Below are 23,564 nucleotides of genomic sequence, written 5' to 3' on the forward strand. Positions count from 1 at the left end.
GTGTCTGACTTGGGTCTGTCTTTTTTCCATGACATCATATTGCAGATAAAAATCTTTTTTTTTTTAAACTAACACTGCTTTTGTCAGACAAGATGTTAAAAAATGGAGATGATGCATGCAACTGTTTCCCCTGGTAACCTCATGTTTTTGGACGAGTACACTGAGAGAAGACTGGTGGGAACAGTGAGTCCCGAGGACGTGATGTGATGGCAACTGGAGGCTGCATGGTTTTCTAATTATAAGATTTTTTCGCCGTGTAAAGTTTTTACTTGTCACCTATCCTCCGACTGGAAACATCTCAGAACCTCGAGATTAGTGAGTTAAACCGGCTCGGTGTGTTTCGTTGTGCATGATTTCTTCAAAATAGCGAATCTTTCCAAGTGAAGATGTTGTGTTTTATCGTTTAGTAGCTGCAGATGTAACACACATATAGAGTGTGTTTGGGATGCACCATAACTATCGGTACAGATTATCATCGGCCCGATATTGGTTGATAATTATCGGCTCAAATGCTCGGACAAGTCCAATAATGACATTTTTTTGCTGATTACTAGTGCCAGTTATAATTAGCCAACATTGCCTTGATTTAGCTCATATTCAGTCCGTTTGCCCCCTAAATTGATTTGAAACAATAATAAATATCGATTTTTGAAGAGTCCTAACTGTTCTCGTTTTTGTTGTGATTACAACAGTATGTCAGTTATATTATTTTGTTAAATCAAAGGAAGAACTATAATGTTTAATTAATCTTTACTCACTACAACTTAAGCCTTCCTTGACCTCAGGTGTGTATATAAACTGTAATGTTATCGGTTATCAGTGTCGGTTTCGGTTATTATCGATTATCGTTATCAGTCAAAAAAGAGCGTTATCGTGCATCCCTAGAGTGTAGACTGTAGAGATGTTTTTTAGATGAACAGGAAGGGTTCACACATGCAGTACATCTATTTACTCATGTCTTCCTGTTGTGCACAGCTCATTCAGCCTCACATCTTGTCTCTATTTTTGATAGAAATAAGATGATATTCCAAAAATGGGTGACTTTCAAATGGGAACTGAAGAGATGCTTGAGATGATTTTTGTTTCCACCAAAATACCTGGAATTCCCAACTCATTACGCCTTCGCTGCCACCTGCATAGAGCCCAAAAAAAAGAAAAAAGTCAAATAAATGAGTAAAGTTCAGTGTAAGGTGAGAGCACTAACATGTAGGTAATATCTCTTCTTGCCCCCGTCTTAAAATTGGAGCAGTAAGAGAACACTGGGTTGTGCTGGAGAAGTGAAGTGTTATGAAACATCAAACACACTGACTATGACTTATTCAAAAAGCACTCCAGATTGTAGCTGATTCTACAAATAAAACATGGTGGTGGCTGTCACACACACACACACACACACACACTTACATACACTTACACACACACACACACACAACAGTACACAAAGCAACGCACACACTCTGTTCCAAGCAGTGACATGTAAAAGACAAGGGTCCTATTCACTGGATAGGAGAAAGAGATGAGACAGAAAAGACAGAAATGACATTGATTTGTATGTGTGCATCTGTTCATTTATAATCATGTTTGTTATGCGCATGGTTTTATTGTTGTTGTTTTTTCTTCTTTTTTTGTTGTTTTTCTGCTTGTCTGTTCATTCATCTGCCCTTCTGTCTGACTGTCTGTCAATCTCGCTGTGTGTTCTGTGCGTCTGTGCTGAATTTGGACAGCATCTGCAGAGTGTTTTCTGTGCAAGGTTTGTTTTCCTCTCCTCTGGCGTGGAAAGTATTCCTCTGTCTGAATCCGAGTGCCAAGCTCTGTGAAGCCTAATTATCCCAAATACTGTGAAATCGGCTAAACATGCACCAAGAGTTGATGCAAATCAACTTCAAGCTCACTCAGTCATTTACTCACCCACTCATTCATCTGGCCACGCCATAAAGAGAGCCAAAGAGCTGCCCCATGTCAGTGTTTAACTAGATTTGGTCGTTGAGTGCATTTTCTAATTTGATGGCCTCCTTGATGGGTCTTTGGAAAAAAACAAAATGCGTTTTCCTGTTTATGTCCTTATTTGGCCTCAAGGCACTTATGAGAAGTGTATTCAGTAACCGCATTCATTTAGTTATTGGAAGTCACTTCAGACATAAGCATCTGCCAAATACATGTGAAAAAGGTGAGTGAGTATTTAGCAAAAACAAGATTTTCAGCTGCTCTTTAAAGAAAAGGTTTGACATTTTGTGGAAATGCACCTGTTTGTTTTTCCTCCCAACCTGTTAGATAAGAAGATTAATGGGCTCAGTGGTTGTCAAGGTGATGACAAGGCACCAGGAAGTCACCGTGCCCAAACAGACAAGATGTAATGTGTTAATTAGTGACTTTTATACATGATGGTAGGTGGTTTGTTTCCGTTGGATTCAGCCAGGCTGTATGTCTCTGTTTCCAGGCTAAGCTAAGATAACCAGTCCCTCCGTCCCTCTGCCTTCACATTCACCTCACTGACATCAGACAGATGTCAATATTCTCATCTGACTCTCAACAAGAAAAGCAAATAAAGATATTTCTCAAAGATGTCATTAGTTTTGTTAGCTTTCAAAAGCAGGCAGAAATAAAAAGAAAGGGCGGATCTTGAGTCTCCTTCCCATCAGGCGCCATAACCAGCGCTCAGCTGGGGGGAGGATGTCAATAACTCAGATTACATGGATTTGTTCCACACCCACGCTCGTGTGAAGGCAGAAACAACTTACAAAGATGTGCACATGTAAAGAAACACACACTCATGAAAACACTTAATCATGCTCTTGTGCTGTTCAAGGAACACATTCAGTCAGCGGGAGGATATTTTTCACACCAAATTTTGCCAAGTCTTGCAATAGCACATTTATTTGTGAACATCAAAAAATGACACAGTCATGGACTTGAGTGTTTTTTAGTGTTTACCTTAAGGCAGGTGGCATATTAATCCCCACACATAACAGAAGAGCAAGGACGTATCAAATGTAGAGGAAAGCAGATAAAGAGATATATCGCTGCCAAATCTTTGCTCAGCTGATATTACGTTTTCTGTTGTTAGTACTGTAGGACCATCTCAGTATCAAATTCTACTCCAGGATTATAATGAGTTCAATAATAATAATACATGAAAAGAAAATCAACAGCAATCCATCGTGGTTTATATGACTTTTTATATTCAACTGCTTCAAAAACATATGAGACTGTCGACAAAAGAATAAATGTTTAAGTAATTTTTAAGTAAAACCACAAAAAGAAATGAACTCATTCAGGCTTCAGGTGACGTTTTATCATGTGATCAGAGACTGAATATCACATATCATATAACATAACACAAGCCGTCTCACCCATTGTAATTTTTTTTTACTATTTTAAACCATTTTTAGGCTGAACAATGAATCACAATGAGTAAATAATTCACAGTTCATAATGAAGGTTACTGGGATGTGGTTGCTTGTTCACTATAGCTGAGTAAATTAACTTGGTCAGTGTGTGTGCATCTTTGTGCCTAAACAGTGACATGATGATGCTATGTCACGTTTATGCTGAGCTGTATGTCACAGGTTTGGTGTTGACGACTTGTGAGGTTCTTTATGTTTTCCACTTACTCTTCACGTTTGATGCATAAAGGCTCGTTCCCTCAGCTCTGCTTTGGTTCACAGAAAGCATTTGAAGTTTCAGAAGCTTGAAGTTGTAAAGTTCCCACGCACGGGTTTGAATCATGTCTGTGACTAATGGACTAATTAAAAGCAGCAAGGGAAGCACACACCGTGTATACATTTATATACATCTATGTAACAGTTTTGTTTATACTCCCATTTTTTCCAAGTTGATAGTATAAGATCTAAGACTTTCTATGCATAACACAAAAGATACATGCATTACACACATACACACACAGTTAGTATACCATGACTAGCTCGTCTGGCCCGTTGTCGTGCCACTCATCTGCCACCATTGTCTAATACTGCAGCATGATAAGCACAGCTTCTATTCCTGGAAGCTTAAACCATCCCAGTTCATCTCAGTTAGTCACCAGACATGTCACTCACTGAGCCTGTTAGAGATGCTCTGGATCTGCGACAACGACGATTTTTTCCGTTTCCTGCCATTATCCAGCAACTTTGTGCAACAGTTAAAGGGGAGTTGTCCCAAAAATCAAACAACCTGATCAACTCTGCACAAAGGAGATGCACCACAGCCACACTGATGGTGGTTACGCCAGATACTGATTTAAAAATTCACAACTCTATCCTAAGTGTGATAGTTCAATCAATGTCTATTTTGCAAAATAAAACACACCAGAGGAGAAAATTTTAAAGTAAAAAGAGAAAAAACACCTTTTGTGCACTTAGAACAACTCTCAGATCGTTCATTTCAACTTAAAGTATTGCTTTTATATTTTTGTTCAGTCACTCTGTTCTTGTCTCTTGCTGGAACATCACATAGTGAGTTTATCATTGGGTCACTGAATGGTCATAATTCAACTTTTTCCTGCTGGGAGGTTTTGTTTTTTGTTTTTTTACCTGTAACTGGCTGCTCTCATCTTTTTAAATGGACCACTGGGATCTTAATTACCTCAGCTTTTAGACAAGGATGTGCCTTCCTGTTATGAAGCTCAAGGTTGGTGTGTGTTCTTGTGAGTTACCCAGGGTTACAGACCGCTCTGAGAATAATAATAGCTTATAATAACAATGACACTGCTGTGAGATTGGACAGCAGGAGAGAACAGAGGGATTTTGAAAGCTGCTCCTCCTCCTCTGTAACTTGATAGTGTGCAAATGATTCACCTCATTGTTCCACTCCTTGTTAATAGTTTTCCCACCATCTGTTCAGACTTCAACCGGCTTGACATCATAGTAGTTTGCTGGCTCAGAGGCTAATGACAGAGCCATGCCAGCCTTATGTAAAACTGTCTACTCTCTATGCCTGGTTAATATTTGTATGTCTTTTTCAACAGCCTTTGCGATCACAGTCTTTCATTTGCTCTTCAGCCTGTCATTTTAAGCTGCTGCTCTGCTTAAGTGATGCCAGAAGATTAGAAAAAAAAACATGTTATTTGGGCTGTACACTGGAACATTATGGAAATAAAGCAATGGCTAAAGCAGGAGGTGAAGGTACATTAAATGAAGGAACAGGACGTTTTGTGACAACTGATGTATTTGATAGTGATGAATATGAGCAAATCTTACCGCCAGTGTGTCCCTGTTGCCTGCTGTGGCATAGCAACAAAAAATAATAATTTTCCCTGTAGGCCACCATTGTCAAACACAGTTCTAAACTAAACGTGTGTACAAAATCTTGAATAGCACACAGTGGCGATTGTGAATTATATATTCTATTGCAAGAAGTAATATTTTGAGATTAGGTTTATTTTTGACCTTGGAAATACAGTAATGTTTGAAATAGTCTCAACAAAAGGTCTGTTGAAGTCCAGAAAGAAATGAAGAATACACAAATTGAATCTATAAATTGAGTTATGTTCATGTGCAGACAAAGATGGCAGCTTCAAAGCTTCAAATCGGCCACTAAGGCACTTTAGCGGTCTTGTTTTTATAAGTGTGAATGTTCCGCCACCTAGGAAGACAATGTCCAGTTCCCTGAAGGCATCTCTGAATGTGACAATGGCGTTGCAGAGGCGACACTACCGGTGGTGTTTGTAACAGTGGGAGAAGTAACAACGGTGACTGCAAGGAGAGCATTAGGGGGAGAGCTGCACTTGGATTAGAATGAGACAGCGTGAGGCCTTCAACAATTTCCTGTGATTCCCAGGGAGCTCAGTGGAAACTTCCTCTTCAGGCAGCGGCCGCCGGCAGCATGACATTCCTCGTGTGCAATTGATCTGTGGGATAAACTGACATCACAGGGGAGATTTATCAACCGAGCAGAAGAGAAACATCGAATCACACCGACATACGTACGGTTGCACATTATGGAAAGTGCACAGTGAGCTTACTTTTACAGAAATCGTTAAGTGCGATTGTACAGTACCACTGCAACCAAAAACGTGCATGTGTGTGACACCACAGAGGCTTCCTGTTTTGTAGGTACAGCATGTAGCTTTTGTAGAGGCCGGCTGTGCACAAATACCAATCTGAGAGTGGCTGTTGAACTTTGGAAATGTCAGCCGCTGCTCGTCACAGACAGTACTATCAGCTCATTCCTGGGCGTCCTCCCGGCCTCCTTTCCTTGCACACCATAAAACTTTTCCCTATGCCGGGAGTGACCTACTGAAATCTTTTGAAGCTGAGGCCGGGTTGTTGGGGCACACAGGATACATGTCCCCTTAGTTCAAACACAACCGGTCTTTCAAAAAAAAATAACCTTGGTGGCTTCGCTCTGAAGACGTGAGCGCCGCTGGTCACTGGAAAAAAAAAGGTGGAGAGTTGTCAGTAGTGTGGCCTTCACACAATCATTACACTGAGTGGTCAAAAGAATAAAAATGCAATCCAAAAAAGAGCAGCCTCGCTATAAATACGTAAGCTTTTGGTTTTAACAGTGTCACAAAGTATTTGACTCGCACTTAGTTATTTTTAAGGCTGTAAAAGCTGCTGTAGCGCATATTGTCATTTGCCCTCTACTCCCTGCACTCGGCTGTGAGGAGCTGTCCGTGGTGCTGGAGCACACTAAGCAGCATTAATGCATACATGTTCCCACACCGGTGCCGTTTTACCTTCGCTCTCCTGCTCATAAATCCTGCTGTGAAAGAGAATGACATCTCCTTCACCCCCTCCTTACACCCCCTTACACCCACTGCTTTTCTCCTAGTGCCTCCCAAATATCACACGCCTCGCAGCCAGTCACAGCTCAGGCTCTCCCCAAGAGGAGCGACATACTGTACAGTTTTTACAGTATATGCTGCAGTACTGTATGTGTACTCACCCCCTCCTCCTCCTCTCTCTCTCCCCCCTCCCCCTCCTCCTCTCTTGATCTGTATGTTGTTTACATGTTGCTGTATGGTTCACTGGGAGGCAGCAGCATGTGATTGCTGCACCCCAGGCCTTTGAGAATGCCACTTCAGAAGAATGCTAAATAAACATATGCATAGTATATGACAGCAGCGCTCTATCTTTATGTTCACCACCTTAATATATGAACAGCTCATGGACAGTGGTGGTTTTGCATGAGTGCAAAATAAAATAAAAACGTGCCTCAGTTCACACCAGGGCTACAGTACGTCATAGCTCCTGAATGATTGTAAGTCTTCTTCCCCAAACAGCACAACAGCACCAGTTGTTGTTGGGTTTTTTTTTTTATCATTTTGAATTGTTGCAGGAAGTTTCAGTCTCTCCCTCTCTGTTGGACCAAGGAGATAATCCATCAATTCACAGAAAAGACCCTGGTGGCTCTTTGGTGACAATTACTTAGTCTTCCACATATCAACCCTCAGTAAACTGCAGTTGTTGACTCCTGACCTTCCCTCAAACCGAGCAGCAGCAGCAGCAGCAGCTCTAAATAAAATAATGTTACTGTCAGCCTTTCTCTCTCTCTCTCTCTCTCTCTCTCTCTCTCTCTCTCTCTCTCTCTCTCTCATGGACACACACAGTCTCGGGGGGCGTTTTATGAAGCTCTTGAGTGCCCTCATGTGTTCACTGCTGTTTACTTGCTTTCAGATCAGTAGTGTGTGTGTGTGTGTGTGTGTGTGTGTGTGTGTGTGTGTGTGTGTGTGTGTGTGTGTGTGTGTGTGTGTGTGTGTGTGTGTGTGTGTGTCTGCCGTTGACATGAACAAATCAAAACATTTCCAGAGATGTTCCCCTCGAGTCTGTGTGAGAGGAGATTCTGTCTGTTTTAATCACAGCTGTACGTCCCCACAGATTTGTCAATGGTGCACGAGCATCCAACTTACAAATTCTCTCATGGAGACATTTCTGACATGATTTTTTGTGCAAGTATCCCTATGTGTGCCTGTACTGTATGTGTGTACATGTATTAGTGTTGCTTTCTATGTAACAGATGCGTTAAGAACTGTGAATGCACCACAAGTTAACCTCCAGTGTTTCTACTGACTTTGGAGGAGCTTGTTCAGTATGATATGGTTTTGGACAGGCCAGCTGGACAATTAAACCTCACAGCACGTCTTCTTCTGTCTTTTTTTGCAGGAAGCGCTTTGAACCTGACCTGCCGGGCGTTTTTTGGCTACAGCGGTGACGTCAGCCCGCTCATCTACTGGATGAAGGGAGAGAAGTTCATCGAGGACCTGGACGAAGAGAGAGTCCAGGAGAGCGAGATCAAGTAAGACACTCGTCGCCACCGCTGCTGCTGCTGCTGCTGCTGGAGTTGAAAATCATTTCATCAGACTTGGCAGTAATGAGGAATTAATAGCAGCTGTGGGTAAATTCACTGGAGAATATTAAAGGACGATACCAATGGTTTTGCACGTTTTAGTCCATTAACTCCAAATTGCGTTCACTCCGCCAACCATTTTCCAGAGATTTATCCGCTGCCTTCCAAGCAGCTGCTGATCTCCATTTATTTTGCGATGGTGTAAACATCATGCAGAGAGAAGTCTGTTTTTGATCATCGCTCATTCATTTCGCCACTTTAAGTCCTTTGTTGAAAATTATGTTATCGTCCCGCGAAAATGCACCTGTGAGCAGATGGCGCTACATTGTTGCACGGAAACAATAGAACTGCAAACTCATACACAGCATGATAATCATCTATTATACATCACAGTATCTGTTGTAGCTGAAAATGAAGAGCTATAAAGTGGCAAAGTGCATTTTTTTTAAAGTGCAGGAGTAAATACTTTGTGTTGCAGTTTGGATAAGACAAAGGTCTGCAGCTCTGTTAGGAAGCAAAACAGCTCAGTGCTCTGAACAGTGTTACTTCAATATCACTACCTACTGTATCTTCTTCACAGCGCATCACAGTATTGATGCCAGCACACTGTGTCATGCTGCACTGCCATATTGATTATTAGTCCCAAGCTTCACTTCATTTATCAGCTACATTGTCAAAAAATCAAGTCCCAGGACAAAAAAAAAACAAAAAGCAAACCCGTACTGCAGAGTCTGTAAGAGAGGGACTTTGATGTTTGTTTTGTTTCTCGCACTAAAAGGTTTGTTTCTCTGAAGTCGGGTTGGACACTCCGACAAAGAGACTCCTTGTATGCAGCTCCATTACCAGCGCTGACAACAATCTGAAAACAAATTCAAAATAAAGTCGTTGTTGTTGTTGGGGGTTTGTTTTGTTTTTCTAATTGTGTGGCAGGATGGATTATCCAGCGCAAGCAATTTCAAGTGTTGTCATCGATATAGAAGTTATGTAACGTTCAGTACTGTCCTTTCAATTGTTAGCCGTCATGGACCATTGTATGTTCTACAGTATAATCTCTCATACAATGGTCTAGTTTTAGTTTTCACTTTTAATGACACCTCAGTTGGCAAGAGATCAACAAACAAAATCTATTAAACAGAGAAACTTAATGGAAAAATAAAGAGTGCATTCGATTTATAAAGTATTTAGTGTGGATGCTCATATGAGACAGATGAATATGTATTTTTCATCTTATTTCTGTACCTTGTCCTCTCCTAACTATGTCATTGCAGTGAAACATAAAACCAAAAAATGCACCCAGCAAGCTTCACTTCCAGCCCTCTTAAGACATTTCAAACTAGCTCATCTCCATGTCTCTCCCTCCTACTGGTATAACACATTTAAACAAGTCCATTCGCTGGTCCATGTGCATGTTTCCCATTAGGGCTGTTTGGAGAGGCTGCAGCTCTGGGGAGACAGCCCTGTCAGATGGTTAACAACCGCCATTTTTCACACCGCCGCCACTATCGCTATCTCCCTTGCTGCACCCACCTATAGCAGCATGCAGATGGTCCACGGAGAGCTGAGGAGGAGGAGGAGGAGGAGGAGAAAGAGAGAGGGAGCAGACAGAGGAAAGAGGTGGAAAGAGAGAGAAATATGGTAGGAGTCATTGAGGAGGATAGTGAAGAAGACACATCAGTGAGTTTGCTCATGCCCAGATATGAACAGGCAACAGAAACAAATTTCATTTTAACCACCACCGCTGCTGCTGCTGCTGCTGCTGCTCCACTCCTGTCTTTCTGTTTCTCTCTCTCTCTCTTCTTCCTCCATTACTCCCTGACACCAGGATTCCCCCACTCACAGGCTGAGGGGGTTATCTTTTCAATAATTCATACCAATATTTCATGCAGCGGATCAATAATGTATTTGATCATCCACTCTCTGCTGCTGATGCTGCTGTGCAGGTTCAGCCAGACTAGAGCCTTGGTTTTTCCCCTTTTCCATGAAGGCAGCCAGGGAAACGGACCGGGAAAGGACACAAGGAGATGGAGAGGAGAGGAGAGGAGAGGAGAGGAGAGGAAGGAGAGGAGAGGAGAGGAGAGGAGAGGAGGAGAGGAGAGGAGAGGAGAGGAGAGGAGAGGAGAGGAGAGGAGAGGAGAGGCTAAACATGAACAAATCTGTGCTCACCCTGCAGCCGAGCCTCCGTTCAGACCAGAGTGGACACATACAGTACAGTATAGTGGGCATGTTGATAAGGGTTACTCCAGGCTGGCACCCATACAGTTTTAGCTTTATTACTAATGCATCAGCAGCCAAAACTTGAGCTCAGTGAGAAGCTCTCATACATCGGGCTCACAGTTTCTGCAGGCATTTATTTACCCAACTCTGAGCTCTATTGATTCGGAGGAGTTCATTTCTATGGTAACCCAAGCCCATAAATTCTCATTTGTGCCGGCGGGACAGGGCTATTGTTGTTATCATAGCACGGATGACTGGACATTAGCATAGCACGCAGAGATTAATAAATTAGCAAAACAAATCTTGCTCAGCATAATGAAGGAGGCGATCGATAACGTGGTTGACCCAGTTCAGTTGCTGTTTTGCAGGTGCACGTCGAAGCGAATGTATAAAAGGGAATGAATAAGTTGGGAATTGATCACTAAATGAGCAAACACAGAGGTTTTGCTAATGAGAGGAGCGGAGAGAATATTGAAGAATAAGAAAAAGTGCCTGCAGCGACCATAGTTTGAGAAAGAGTTCACGATTAACTCGTTCTGCCAACTCTGTATCAATAAACCCAATCAGCTCAAAGAAAAGTGGAGGATTTTACAGAGTTTTGCAAAGATTTTTTTTTTTTTTTTTTACAAGCTGACTCCTGTGGGAAGATCGCATTTTCAACACCCATGGTCATGGTCTGATATATTTCAAGGCTCACACTTCGGCTGATGCTGTTTGTTTGTTTGTGTTTTGGAGTTGTCATTCAGCTCCTCATCTGCGCCCGTTTGCTTCACCTGCACCTTGTTATCCACCTCCTCCTCCTCCTCCAACTTTAGGTCCTCATCATTTCCATTTGAGGCTCGCGTTGTACAGCGGTGGTCGTTATCCGTCAGGTTGTATGGCAGCAAGCTGTGCCAGCTCATATAGTGTGATAATGTGAAATGGGAGGCTTCAAAGTACCCACCACTCCCTGGAGAGACATGAATTATTCCCCTACCTCCTTCTCTCAGCGAATCAAACCCCCACCACCACCAATTGCACAACAAACTCAGCAGAAACTACAAATATCATCAGTGCTACCTCAGCCTCTCCATGCAAAGCCCATGATACACTTTCATTTACTGATGCCAGATCTCCCCAACACGAGGTCCTTGTGCGCAGTTTATCAGCTAGAAAGTGAGAGAGAGGAGAGATGCTTGAGAGTCATTATACCACTACACACTCAAACACACAAACACACACACACTTTCCTCTTCCCTCATCCCACTCCTCCTTCTCAACACATACCGTTTTCATTAACACGTACCACAGTTGTACATATATATTGTATACTTGCACACACACGCTCTTTCTCTCACACACACACACACATATATACATATACATATGGACAAACAGAGGTGATCTTTTTATAATTTGCACTTTGTTTTCACCAAAGTGTCATTTGTGCTGAGGGTGCTGTAAAAGTGGGCTAAGTAGTGTGTCTACGGTACAAGGGAGCATTATCTCCCCATTTCCTCCTCCATCAGGCTCAACCAGCCCACCGGGGGGACACTCATTTACTTTATGGAATATTACTTTCTCTCCTTCTCTCCGTTACCATGGCAGCCGCTATAAAAAGATTTTCCTCTCATCGCCATTATTTGATTTCCCTCCCGCACATGCCAAGGAAGAGTCCTTATTGATTTTCATTTCTCATATGTTTTGTGTGCAGAGAGAGAAATTAACATACCGTGAAGTACGGGGCCAGTAACACAAGACTGAGCCCCGTCCGTGTCCGGCGTGTGGCGTGTACGGAGCTGCACGCTGCTTGTGTTTGTCACTCTGAATTGCAACACAACATGTTTCGTTATTGATGCTCTCACAATCGTGAATCTTGAACAAAATCAAATACATGCTGCACTGATTACATGTTCTCGTACAAAGCACATAGGGAACTTGCTCCATCACGCTGCATCCCATGAACAGTTTAAAAGATGTTTTTTTCTTTCTTTTTATTATGTTTGTTTGTGTCGCAGGGTCGTCAAAGAGCACCTCGGTGAACAGGAAGTGGCAATTTCCTTGACTATTGACTCTTTGGAGGAGGAGGACCTGGGAAATTATTCCTGCTATGTGGAGAACGGTAACGGCCGACGCCAGGCTACCATCCAGCTCTTCAGGCGGGGTAAGGGCTCTTTGACGTTGAGGAGTGTTTTTGTATTTTATTTTACTGTAAGCAGCGTGAAGTTTGGAAAAAGAAATCATCTTATTCCTCACTGTCTGACAGCCTCATATATATATTCTGTATCAGCTTGTTCCAGCTCTTCATTAAAGCTATATGATGAATGAAAGATTAAAAGCCTGGCTGCGCCATTTCATCAAATACAAATATTCTAGATGTCTTGTACATAATTTATTCAGCCTGACACATTTGGCATTTGTGGGGAAACTTTGGGATTTCCACTAAATTAAGCAAAGTTTGGCTGCGCAGCGTGTGTTTGTTAGTGACCCACCAGTGTGTCAAAGGTTAGGCTACAGCAGCTCTAATCAATATTATCCTATTAACAATCAGCGTGAAATGTGAACGGAGTTGCTCATTGTGACGAACCTACAGAGAATCGTGACTGTGCAGTTCTCCTCGGCTCCAAGGAGGCTTTTTATTTTTTCATTTTGAAGCTCTCAACCTCGCTGTTCCGGTTCACTCTTACTGCTCTCATCAGCATCATTCTCTACCACAGCAGGAAACTGTCTCCTGATAAAAAGCTTTAAAACCCACTACCTGCCCAGCACCAGCTGACTGACACACAGCGATAGTGTGAGTGCAGTCGGCAGCTGGTGATCAAAGGTGGAGCATTTAGCTGCTAAAGAGATCAAGCTGGTGTTTACTCACCTCAGTGACAATAGAAAATCAGGTACAAGGTTCAAAGTTCAAGATAATCTTTATTATTAAGTCGTTTTCTTACTTAAAACTTAAAACTTGTAATTTTTTTTACGTACAGGACCATTTTTGAATCTGTTGGACTTGTTTCTCAACATATATCTGCAGCTGCTCACTGAGCAAGGGTTGACTGTGGTCAGCCAGGTGCACATACTTCAACCTGGTCTGTTTCTTTAAGATTATGCTGCATAATAAAATAAATGTAATCAGATAAGAAAGACTTTATATGCCCCCTTCTTATAAGGCCAATATATATATTTATATATATATGAGGCCAAGTGAGCAGTGCAAAAGAAGATATCTGTCTTTACCATTTAGGAACTATTTTCAGATTTTGCTAAGCACACGTGGTGGTACATGTATTGGTGTTCTTTCACAGAGTTAGGTCATGACTTGACATTTCTCTCTGTATGGTTAATATGAAGTCAGCGCCAGCAACTGGTTAGCTTAACTTTGCAGAAGGCTGGAAACTATATCTACTACAGCTACACTAAGATATGTGCTGGCTGTCAATTCATGTTTAGCAGATTATGTTGATTTTCACATAATCACAGTAAGAACAAGAAAGCAACGTGGCTTTTATATGTTCATTATCTAGTTTAACATTAAAGGGGAACTATGCAAGAACAGCTTTGGAGTGACTGTGGAGGCTCTCTGCCTTCCACGTAGCGTGTCTTGGCCCAAAACCAACCTTGCAAGATCAGCACCTCCGACCCGGTGTCCCAGCTCTCGTATCATGAGAAACATGGGAAGAAGGTTAGCGGTGAGTTTGTATGACAGTAAAAATATGCACTTGGAAACTGTAGAGGGAGCTCCATAGAGAGAAAAAAGTGATCAAAACAGCATAAAAGCGACTGGACTTACATAGTTCCCCTATAAGTCTTGCATTAAATCTGTTTGGGCCAATGAAACATCAAGCCTTTAACCATTTTTATTCAACACAAGAAAATCTTACTGTGACTAGATAACTTTGCATATTTTCCCTCTTCTTAACTTACAACTGAAGAGGAGATAGAGACCTTACAGCGCTCTGCAAAACAGAATCTCTTGTTGTATTTTTCTGGTCCATTTTTGATTCCCTCTCCCATCCACTCTTGTGTTAACAATCGGTACTCGAGCTCCATTTGGTTGTGTTGTTCCTCTCAACGTGTGCCCCAGCAGCTGCGTAGCTATTTTGGCTCTCTAGCATGACTTGTCTGAAGCTCTTTTCATGCACTGGTTGTCACCCTACAAAGAGAGGTAATTTGAGGCTGTTTAAACAGCAAATTGGCCCTCAGCTTTCCCCAACAGGCCAATAACTTCAGCATACAATTACATTTTAAGTCTTTATCTGTCTGTCTCCCCACTTTAATCTCTGTCTCTGTGACCGTCCTTTGTAGACGTCCCAGTTTCTTTTGAGTGGTCTTTGTAGACTGGAGACAGCTTCATTTAACTCTCTGTCAAAGCAGCATTTCCAAGGAGAAGGATGCTAAGACTTCAAGAAAGACATCAAGTTAATCTCTCTCTTTTTCTCCACTCTCCCTCTCTCTCTCTGTCCATCTTTCTTTCTCAGCGACACTGTTCTCATGTTTATTTCATGTTTTCCCCTCCCAGAATGCATCACTCGTAAGCCCTGCAGCAGGTTTATGAATGTCCCTGCAGGCTGCCTTTCCCTCCATCTGAGAAGAAAGAGGGAAATGGAAAGAGAGTAGGCAGAGGGGAAGTGGTGGTCAGCGAAACATAAACAGCTCAGAGACTGAGGGTGATTGCTGTTGATTAGTTGGAAGCATTAAAGAGAGGAAGGAAGAGAGCCAATGATATGCAGCGCTGTCTTTCTCTTTCTGTTTATTGTTTATGAAAATACATCAAAGATTTTGCACCAACTCATCAAGAATATCTGTCTTTACAGGTTAAAGGGCTAGTTCATACTTTTTTCTACCTTAAAATACTCTTAATGGCATAACTGGATTAAAGGGACAACGAGGAGTTTCTCCATCGGCAGAACAAAAAATTCAGAGACAATAAAAAAAGTCTCATATTAATGTGGATGAATCTATGTTACCCACACTTGTTAATGGGCCCATTTTTAATAAATATATCATTTTGTCTCGTTATTTAGTTATTATTAGTGGTGGCGGAAATGCTGGGCGAGCCGACCAGCGTTTCCTTACTTTCGGTTTCGCGGATGCTGCCCGGCGAGTCATGAGAATAACGCCGCCGAATCGCCGTTTATGGTCAGAACTACGACGGTATCTGAACCTCTTTGAACCTCTGACTTTAATTCTTGATGAATGAAAACATGAGTCTGTCTTGCGCCGGTCAAAGAATTTCACGGTGCGCGCGGAGGCTCATAAATGTAGTGTGAAAACACTTCGCTTTTCCAAAACTCCTCGTTGTCCCTTTAAGTTATGATCATTGATCATTGATCATTGATCGAGGCTAACACAAGCACAAGCTACTGGCTTGTACTCACACAGAAACATTCAGGTACATAACCCCTGTAAAATCACAGTGCCATTTCTAAGCTAACCAGTTACATATTTCCTAAAACTTCTGAATATTCCTTAAATACTGTAGACAAGGGATGTTATCTTGAAAATAACAGTGACTCTGCTTGTGGTAAATAAAAATGTTTAAACTAAAATGACTTGTATTGGAAAATATCTCATCTTCCTGCTGCAATTTGAACTTGTTCTGATATAAGTATATATATTTCCTGACTTCATACCGATGCGATTATGATTTGTAAAGATATCTACCTGTGCAGGGGACATAATCTGTGAAAATATAGCGTATACCACAGTTGCTATGGCAGCCATGCAATGTTCAGGCCCACAGTGTGACAGAGATATAAGGTGAACCCGCTCTAGCTGAGCCAACCAGGTAAATGCTGCTTTAATACACACCATAACTCATCCTTCCCCAAGCTGGATCTCTGGGGAGATGGAGAGGAGATAATAGAGAAGAGAAATGAATGGAAAGACAGAGAGAGAAAAGGGAGGGATGGAAATGCCAGATAGAGGAGGGAAGTTTTTTATGGAAAGGGGCGAGTTAAGTGAGATGAATAAACTGAAAGCGTCTTGTTTTGAAAATGCCTCCATCCATGTCCAAAATTGTCCCACAAGTCCCACTATGGACGACGGCCAAGGTGCAGATCTGTGTCATTGCTGCGCGGCTCCAAAGAAATGAATCCAATTTCTCATAATCTCTTTTTTTTTTCTTTTTTTTTTATACCCACGTCTCCCTGCTCTGTGCCCTCTCATTTTTCCCAAACTCATTATGAGCCTCGTGTCTCTTCCCACTGAAGATTGATGCTGCTTCACTTTGAGCAGCCGAGCTCTGAAAATATTGATGGTTTGTTACGGCATTCCAGCAAATGTAAATGTGTCCTTTAACTGCCTCGTTCTTTGAGTTTAACGAGGGAAAAAAGAAAAGGTTTTTTGAAAGAAAAAAAAAAAGAAAAGGACAACTCCTGAGTCCAAACCTGCAGAATCAATAAACTCTCTTTTTTGTATTCTCAACACAGGGAACGGCGACTGAAGTTTGAACCGCGACCGTCTCCGCATTTTTAAACCTCTCCTGCTCTGTTGTGTGTGTTGTCCTCAGCAGAGCTCATGTACACGGTGGAACTGGCAGGAGGGCTGGGGGCGATCCTGCTGCTGCTCATCTTCCTCATCTCCCTCTACAAATGCTACAAAATCGAGCTGATGCTTTTCTATAGGAGGCACTTTGGCAGCGAGGATGTGGATGGAGGTAAAGACGGGAGCACCTCAAAAGTCAAACTCTCTCTTTCTCTTTCTCTCTCTGCCTCAGGCCCTTTTTTCCCCCCATCAGCTCTTTCTGTCTCGCCCCAAAACTTCATTGTCAAACAAGCATTGACGACTGCGTATGTGCCTTTTGTTGGTTTGTTTTTCATGTGAGTGAATGTGTTCTATTTGTTTACCCTTGTGAATAAATGGTTGTGTGTATGTTTCTCTTTCTCTCTCTTTCTTTCTTTCTGCTGTTGCACGTGATCGTTTGTGTGTATATAGCTCGGACGGCTGCGTATAGGGAACAGTGGAGACAGATTTTCAATTTGTTGCCCATTTAAAAAGAGATCAGTCTCAATAAGTCGTGGAATGATGCCCACTCTGTGCTGTCAAAGGCCAGATTGTGGTATACACGGGGACCGGATAGGCTCCAAGCACATTTCCCAAGCGACAAATAGGAGCATAAACAGCCTGAAATTGGAGGGCAACTTTTTGTTTTCTTTACAGAGTATAGTTAACTTCAGCATCAGTAACAGATTTGTCTGTTTGTGTCCCTGTATCTTTTTTTTTTCTTCTTTTTTTTCAGCTTCTCTCGGTTTTCTTTTTCAAAAATTCTGGAAAGACTGAACTGAACTCATTTTGAAATCACTGGATTGTTTCTACAGTTGCATGAATTATCTATTACACACTGTTTTGTTGACTCAAACTTCCACATGATTAAGTCATACCGTCAGGGACCACTGATACAAGCTGTTTTTGATTTTCCAAGTTTGCTAGGTGGTTAATTTGCAAGGTTGGTTGCTAATTTGAAAGCGTTGTTTGATGTTTGGATCCTTACTGAGCACAGCCCTGGCCTTTCCAGTGAGTTTCAAAGCTGCGTGCACTCCTCAAAGAGTTTGTGAAAAAGCCCCTCTTCCCTTTTTGGCTGGCCCACATTCTAGTTTCTACACAGCATAATGACTAGGACTTACTGAACATGTCACCAGTAGAGGTTTTTTTTTTTTTTCCATCTTCTGTCTTCTGCATCTTCAGTTCTTCCCCCTGTCTACTGGGAAATCATTTTGAGGATATTGTTTGAATCGTGATTTGGGTATTTTCGTGTCTACCCCAGTTTGTTTCTCATATAAACTGCATGGCCCAAAAGTATACGGACACCACTGTCCTCATATGTTCGTATCATCCGTCTGGGCCTAGTTTATGTCCCGTGTCCTGGCCTCACCTAACTCCAACACTTCTGGGACATAGACTGTGACCTTGTCCTCATAACCCAGCATCAACACTGTGTGGTGCCATCCCGACCCTACCCAGAGCACTGGAGGCTTTTACAGAGGCATAATTACAAATTAGACTTTAGTTTGGTGTCAAGTTGGAAAAACAAACTTTGTCTGAACAGCATAAACTGAAGCAGAAAAGGTAGATCTAAATGTTGTTTTTGTCTTGTCATACAGGAAGCTCTGTTTTAAAAGTCATTCTCACTCTCCTGATTTCTGCATGAATTGCCCTTTTATTCATAGTAATTTGTGTTATCTTTAAGGGAATTAAAGATTATGAATATAATGAATGATTGATTGACAACAATGTATTTTAAAATGCAATGAATTTTAAGAATCAATACACTGTTGGGACAAAGCAACAGCAAAATACCTGCATGGATTAAGAGTGAAAAGTTGTGATGTCTAAGTACTTACGTTTGTAAGGTACTTTTGGGAGCATTTTTTGCCTTTATTTGATAGGACAGTGTAGATTGATTGATTGAACATGGGACATGCTCTCCAGCCACTCGACCAACGAGCAACTCTACTTTTTGTTTGTTTAATGCAGATTCTCTTGATGAGCTCTTCACTAGTTGTCTCCCTGTGTTTTTCAGAAAACAAAGACTACGATGCGTACCTGTCCTACACTAAAGTGGACCCGGACCAGTGGAGTCAGGAGACCAGGGAGGAGGAACGCTTCGCCCTGGAGATCCTCCCCGACGTCCTGGAGAAACATTACGGCTACAAACTCTTCATCCCGGATCGAGACCTCATTCCAACAGGAAGTAAGTGCAACCGCAACAACACACGTACTTTACTGTGTATATATGTAACTCAGTGAAGTGGAGTGTGACGGTCGGTGTCTACAGCCGCTGTAGCTGCTGCTGCGTTTGTTGTGTGTTGTTTGTCTCGAGTCTTGTTTCTCACTGTCACTGTCCCGTGTTTCAGTGTCTCGTGCTCGTAGGGCAGTTTCCTGCTTAGTGCATTCACACTGTGATGAATAGATCATTAATCCAGATTTCGGGAAGAAGCGGTAAAAAAAAAACACACGTTCAGCCCAGAAACTGTCAGCCAGAACCCCTCAAACCTCTCGGCATTAAATGAGAAGATTATAGTATTCTTCACTGGCTCTTCCCATGCTACATACTACACACACACACACACACACTGTAACACCGTGTACAGGGAGCTGATGTATTGAACGAATTTATCATCCTCCCTGATTTCCATCCATGCGCTAATAAATCCATGAAAATTCTGTCTGAACATATTCTCGTGTGTGCTAACTCTGCTGAGTAGTGCCAGTCTGTGCCAGCGGTACACAGTGTGCTCTAGTTAGTAGTGATGCTGCTGTGTGTTTGTACTGTAGGCTTCATGTGGAACTGATAAAACACAAACACGTCCTAGACAGAATTAAACATCAGTGGGAAATGTGCAAAGGCTCTGAGCCCTGCTGACTGAGCTGCCTCCTTTTCCTTTAATCAAAAGAAAATTGCCGCCAGCGTCAGTGCCAAGCAAAATCGTTGTAGATGAATGTCCAATCAGGGAAACATTGAATGTGATTAATCGTATGTGAAATAAAAAAGATGAGTGAGAGGAGAGGCGCCCCTGCTTTCTCCTCTGTGTTGCGTATGTTTCTGTGTCTGTGCTGTGTCTTCTGCCTGTGACCTGAATGTGAAAATGTTTATGTTGTTAGGTCTCACCAATGAGCATTACCAGGACGACACTCGACTCTTTGGAGGTACTCGTCCGCAGTCTTTTCCTCTCCTCCTGTCAGCTGCTGTCATTTGCCTTAGAGAAGAAAGACACTTACAGAGCAGCTCAGTTGTCAAACATCAGGTCCACTTGGATGGACAGCAACTCAGCTTAGTCTTATTGATTGTCTAGTTTTTTTTCAATCTGCAGCCATTTAGTGCAGCACTTAGCCTGGTCTTTGGGGCTGAGTATTGATTACAATACACAGAATACACTGCTTCAGAGCTGAGGACATATTCAGCTTCACTAGCACCATGCTTTTAGATGAGTGTCTACACACACATATGAAGTACAGTACATGTCTTTCTTATTACAATAACCACCGGTCATTGTCTTGTGTTTTGTGTTTGATGTGTATGTTCATCCATCAGTGTTGTGTTCAGTGTCGTGGTCCAGTTTTTCATTCAGTGATGTGTGTGTTAGCTCTAAATATCCTAAATGTTCCTCACTCAACTACCCTGCCACTCTCATGTCTTCCTCCAGCCTACATCGAGGACGTGGCGCGCTGCGTGGACCAGAGCAAACGCCTCATTATAGTCATGACGCCCAACTACGTGGTGCGGCGAGGCTGGAGCATCTTTGAGCTAGAGACGCGGCTGCGCAACATGCTGGTGACTGGCGAGATCAAAGTCATCCTCATCGAATGCGCCGAGCTGCGCGGCATCATGAACTACCAGGAGGTGGAGGCTCTCAAACACACCATTAAAACCCTCACCGTCATCAAGTGGCGCGGCCCCAAGAGCAACAAGCTCAGCTCCAAGTTCTGGAAGCAGCTGCAGTACGAGATGCCGTTCAGGCGCACGGTGCCCATGCTCACCCACGAGCCGGCGCTGGACGTCAGCGAGCAGGGCCCCTTCGGAGAGCTGCAGACCGTCTCTGCCATCTCCATGGCGGCGGCCACTTCCACTGCCATGGCCACGGCCCACCCCGAGCTGCGCTCCTCTTTCCACAACACCTACCACACCACCATGAGGCAGAAACACTACTACCGCAGCTACGAGTATGACATTCCCCCGGGAGGGACCCTGCCACCTATGTCTTCTCTGGGGAACCAGCACACCTACTGCAACATCCCGCTAACGCTGCTGAACGGACAGAGGCCTCCGGGGAAGAGCCGAGAGCACAGCCTGGAGGAGGCGCACGCCAACAACGCCATGCTCCCTCTGCTGCCAAGGGAAACCAGCATCTCCAGCGTCATCTGGTAATGATGAGCAGGCTCAGCGTCGGCTTGCAGGAGGATCCGTCAGGGTCAGACTGGGCTCAGTCTGGCACGCAGCGCTGGAACAGAGTTCATGCTCATGACTTTGGTGAGAAGTGTTTTGGATCCACTTGATTCCAACAGTTGGCTCGCGGCAGGTCGTGGAGACGAGAAAGGTTTTTTTGGGACAGTGCCACCCCCCTGTATGTTTCTTTTTTTTTTCCTAAGAGGGCGGCGCCTGTGTCACTGAGGATGTTTTCTATGTGAAACTGCAGGAGATACAATGAAAACAATGTTTCATCGACTAGCGAGAGACAGACTTGCAAGAACTCCACATTAAAGAACCAACACACTATGGCAATTGTGCACACACACACACACATACACACACTCTCACAAATGTGCATACATACCAACACAAGGAAAACAGGGTCTTGTACATATATTTGAATTTCTTTGTAGCATCAGTGTTTTCCTGTTTTGTTCTTTTGTTTGTTTTATTCAATCATGTCTGTTGCCTTCTCTACTGTAGGACTTTGCTTTACCTTGTTACACAGAGTTGTATATTTTTTATTCTTTTCTCTTTTCGGTTAGTTTTTTTATTCTTATTTCAACACGCTTGTTTGGAAAACCAGTACGTCCAAGAACCTGCGCTATTGTTTTTTGTTTTCTATTGTTTTCTGTTTCTTTGTTTGTTTTCCAATCTTTGTGTAGTTTAAGAGAACATTTTTTAACACCTTTGGAATTGCCTGGACATTTCAGGAGCTTCGATGAGCTGAAACTTCTTTTTGTTTACCTGTAAAAGGTGTATCTAGTTTAAAAGAAACTCTCTTTTAAAAAAAAAAAAATCATAGAATATGCAAAAAGAAGGAGGAGCTGGTGAACACACACCGTCCTGTGAGAGCGAGAAGGCGGAGCGGTTGGGGGACAGTGCTGGTCCTCTCCAATCAGATAGACCGATAGACTGGCAGATCTCTCTCTAAAGCTTCATATTTTCTATTGAAACAAACAGCCTTGCTGTTTTAGAGTGATAGTGAAATGCCTCACCTTAAAAAGAAATCTGTAGATTATTTTAAAAAGAATTCTATTTTTATAACAGAAAAAGAGTTTGCTTGAGAAGTCATACTTATTTGCATTTCATCTACCATAGAAAGGGGATTTGTGTATAAGTGTTATGCTGGTTTTGTATCCTTGCAATGTGATTCCTGGTTTGTTAAGAGATTAAGGTGGCTTTTGAATCCCACATGAAAAAATATGTCCTCTACTGTTCTAGATTCAAAAGTAAAGCATTTTCAATGTTTTGGTTTTTAAAACACAATATTATTCCCATCTTGATAATTACTTTGGTTCATATGGATAGTTCATGTTTAAGGAAAGAAAAGAAAACATTTGTGTTTTGAAAGACTTTTTAAATATATTTGAAGGTGTGATTTTTGAGTATGCATAGCAAATAGATATGTATTCTATATATAATATAGATATTTATATAAATATATAAACACAATTTTCACTTGGAAAGAAATGTCTATCTTTATAGAAACACAATCATTATCAGTTGCCCTTACTTTCTCACTGCACATTAAAAACATTGATTTCCTTTTGATGTTTTTCTTTTGTGTGTCCAACTTTGACTGTTTGTTGCCACTAATTCCTAACAGCCATTACACATCTGATTACTCTCCCAGCAGCCACATTAATGGCAGATTCATCACGCTCTATGGCGGCTTTATGATCTCTATGACCATCAGCTAATGGGTTGAAGTTTGTCAGTTGAACCGGCGATCAGACTCTGGGGAAATGAAGAAGCATCATTGTCTCTGGATATCGATGAAATTCCTTTAAACAGCACATAACAAAACTGTGTCTACAACTGCCAACTGTTGTTGTGGCGGCCAACTCCACGCAGCAATAGTAGTCGAGTAACAGCCGGAAAACAGTGTGTGCTTGTACGTACTTATTCCGCTCCATCTGCTCTCTGATTATTTTCTTAAATAACCACAAGGTGAATTAATTTCAATCCAGAAACCAGCAGTTTGAAATGTGCTTTGCAAACAATGGAGCGTATACTGTTCAGTACTCAGGGGACGGTATAGGACAGGTGTATATCCAGATGTATGTTTGGACTGTTTGCTTTCTCCCAATTATCCTGTCACCTTCAACAAATAATAAAACACTACAACCTTTACACCTGCTGTCAATGCAGTGGGTGAAGTAGAAAGGTCAATAATTATAAT

The 23,564-nt window shown here is 42.2% G+C and overlaps 1 protein-coding gene across 4 annotated transcripts in view; it reads left to right on the forward strand.

Moving 5' to 3' along the window:
* il1rapl1a (interleukin 1 receptor accessory protein-like 1a) overlaps nt 1–22,928 on the forward strand; it is a 173,938-nt gene extending 151,010 nt beyond the window's left edge. Inside the window, exons 7-12 of one of the 4 annotated variants that reach the window (XM_085765138.1) lie at nt 8,103–8,235; nt 12,498–12,643; nt 16,982–17,128; nt 18,992–19,162; nt 20,074–20,118; nt 20,616–21,524. In XM_085765138.1, coding sequence (XP_085621264.1) covers nt 8,103–8,235; nt 12,498–12,643; nt 16,982–17,128; nt 18,992–19,162; nt 20,074–20,118; nt 20,616–21,337 — 1,364 coding nt within the window. In that variant the 3' untranslated portion in view covers nt 21,338–21,524. Of the gene's footprint in view, nt 1–8,102; nt 8,236–12,497; nt 12,644–16,981; nt 17,129–18,991; nt 19,163–20,073; nt 20,119–20,615 lie in introns of all 4 variants that reach the window. The other 3 variants (XM_085765139.1, XM_085765141.1, XM_085765140.1) reach the window with 3 other exon arrangements.
* Nucleotides 22,929–23,564: the final 636 nt, after the last annotated feature.

This window comes from Trachurus japonicus, chromosome 21 (genome assembly GCF_045865225.1).
Source record: "Trachurus japonicus isolate A0001 chromosome 21, Traja_1.0".
NCBI classification, from domain to species: domain Eukaryota; kingdom Metazoa; phylum Chordata; class Actinopteri; order Carangiformes; family Carangidae; genus Trachurus; species Trachurus japonicus.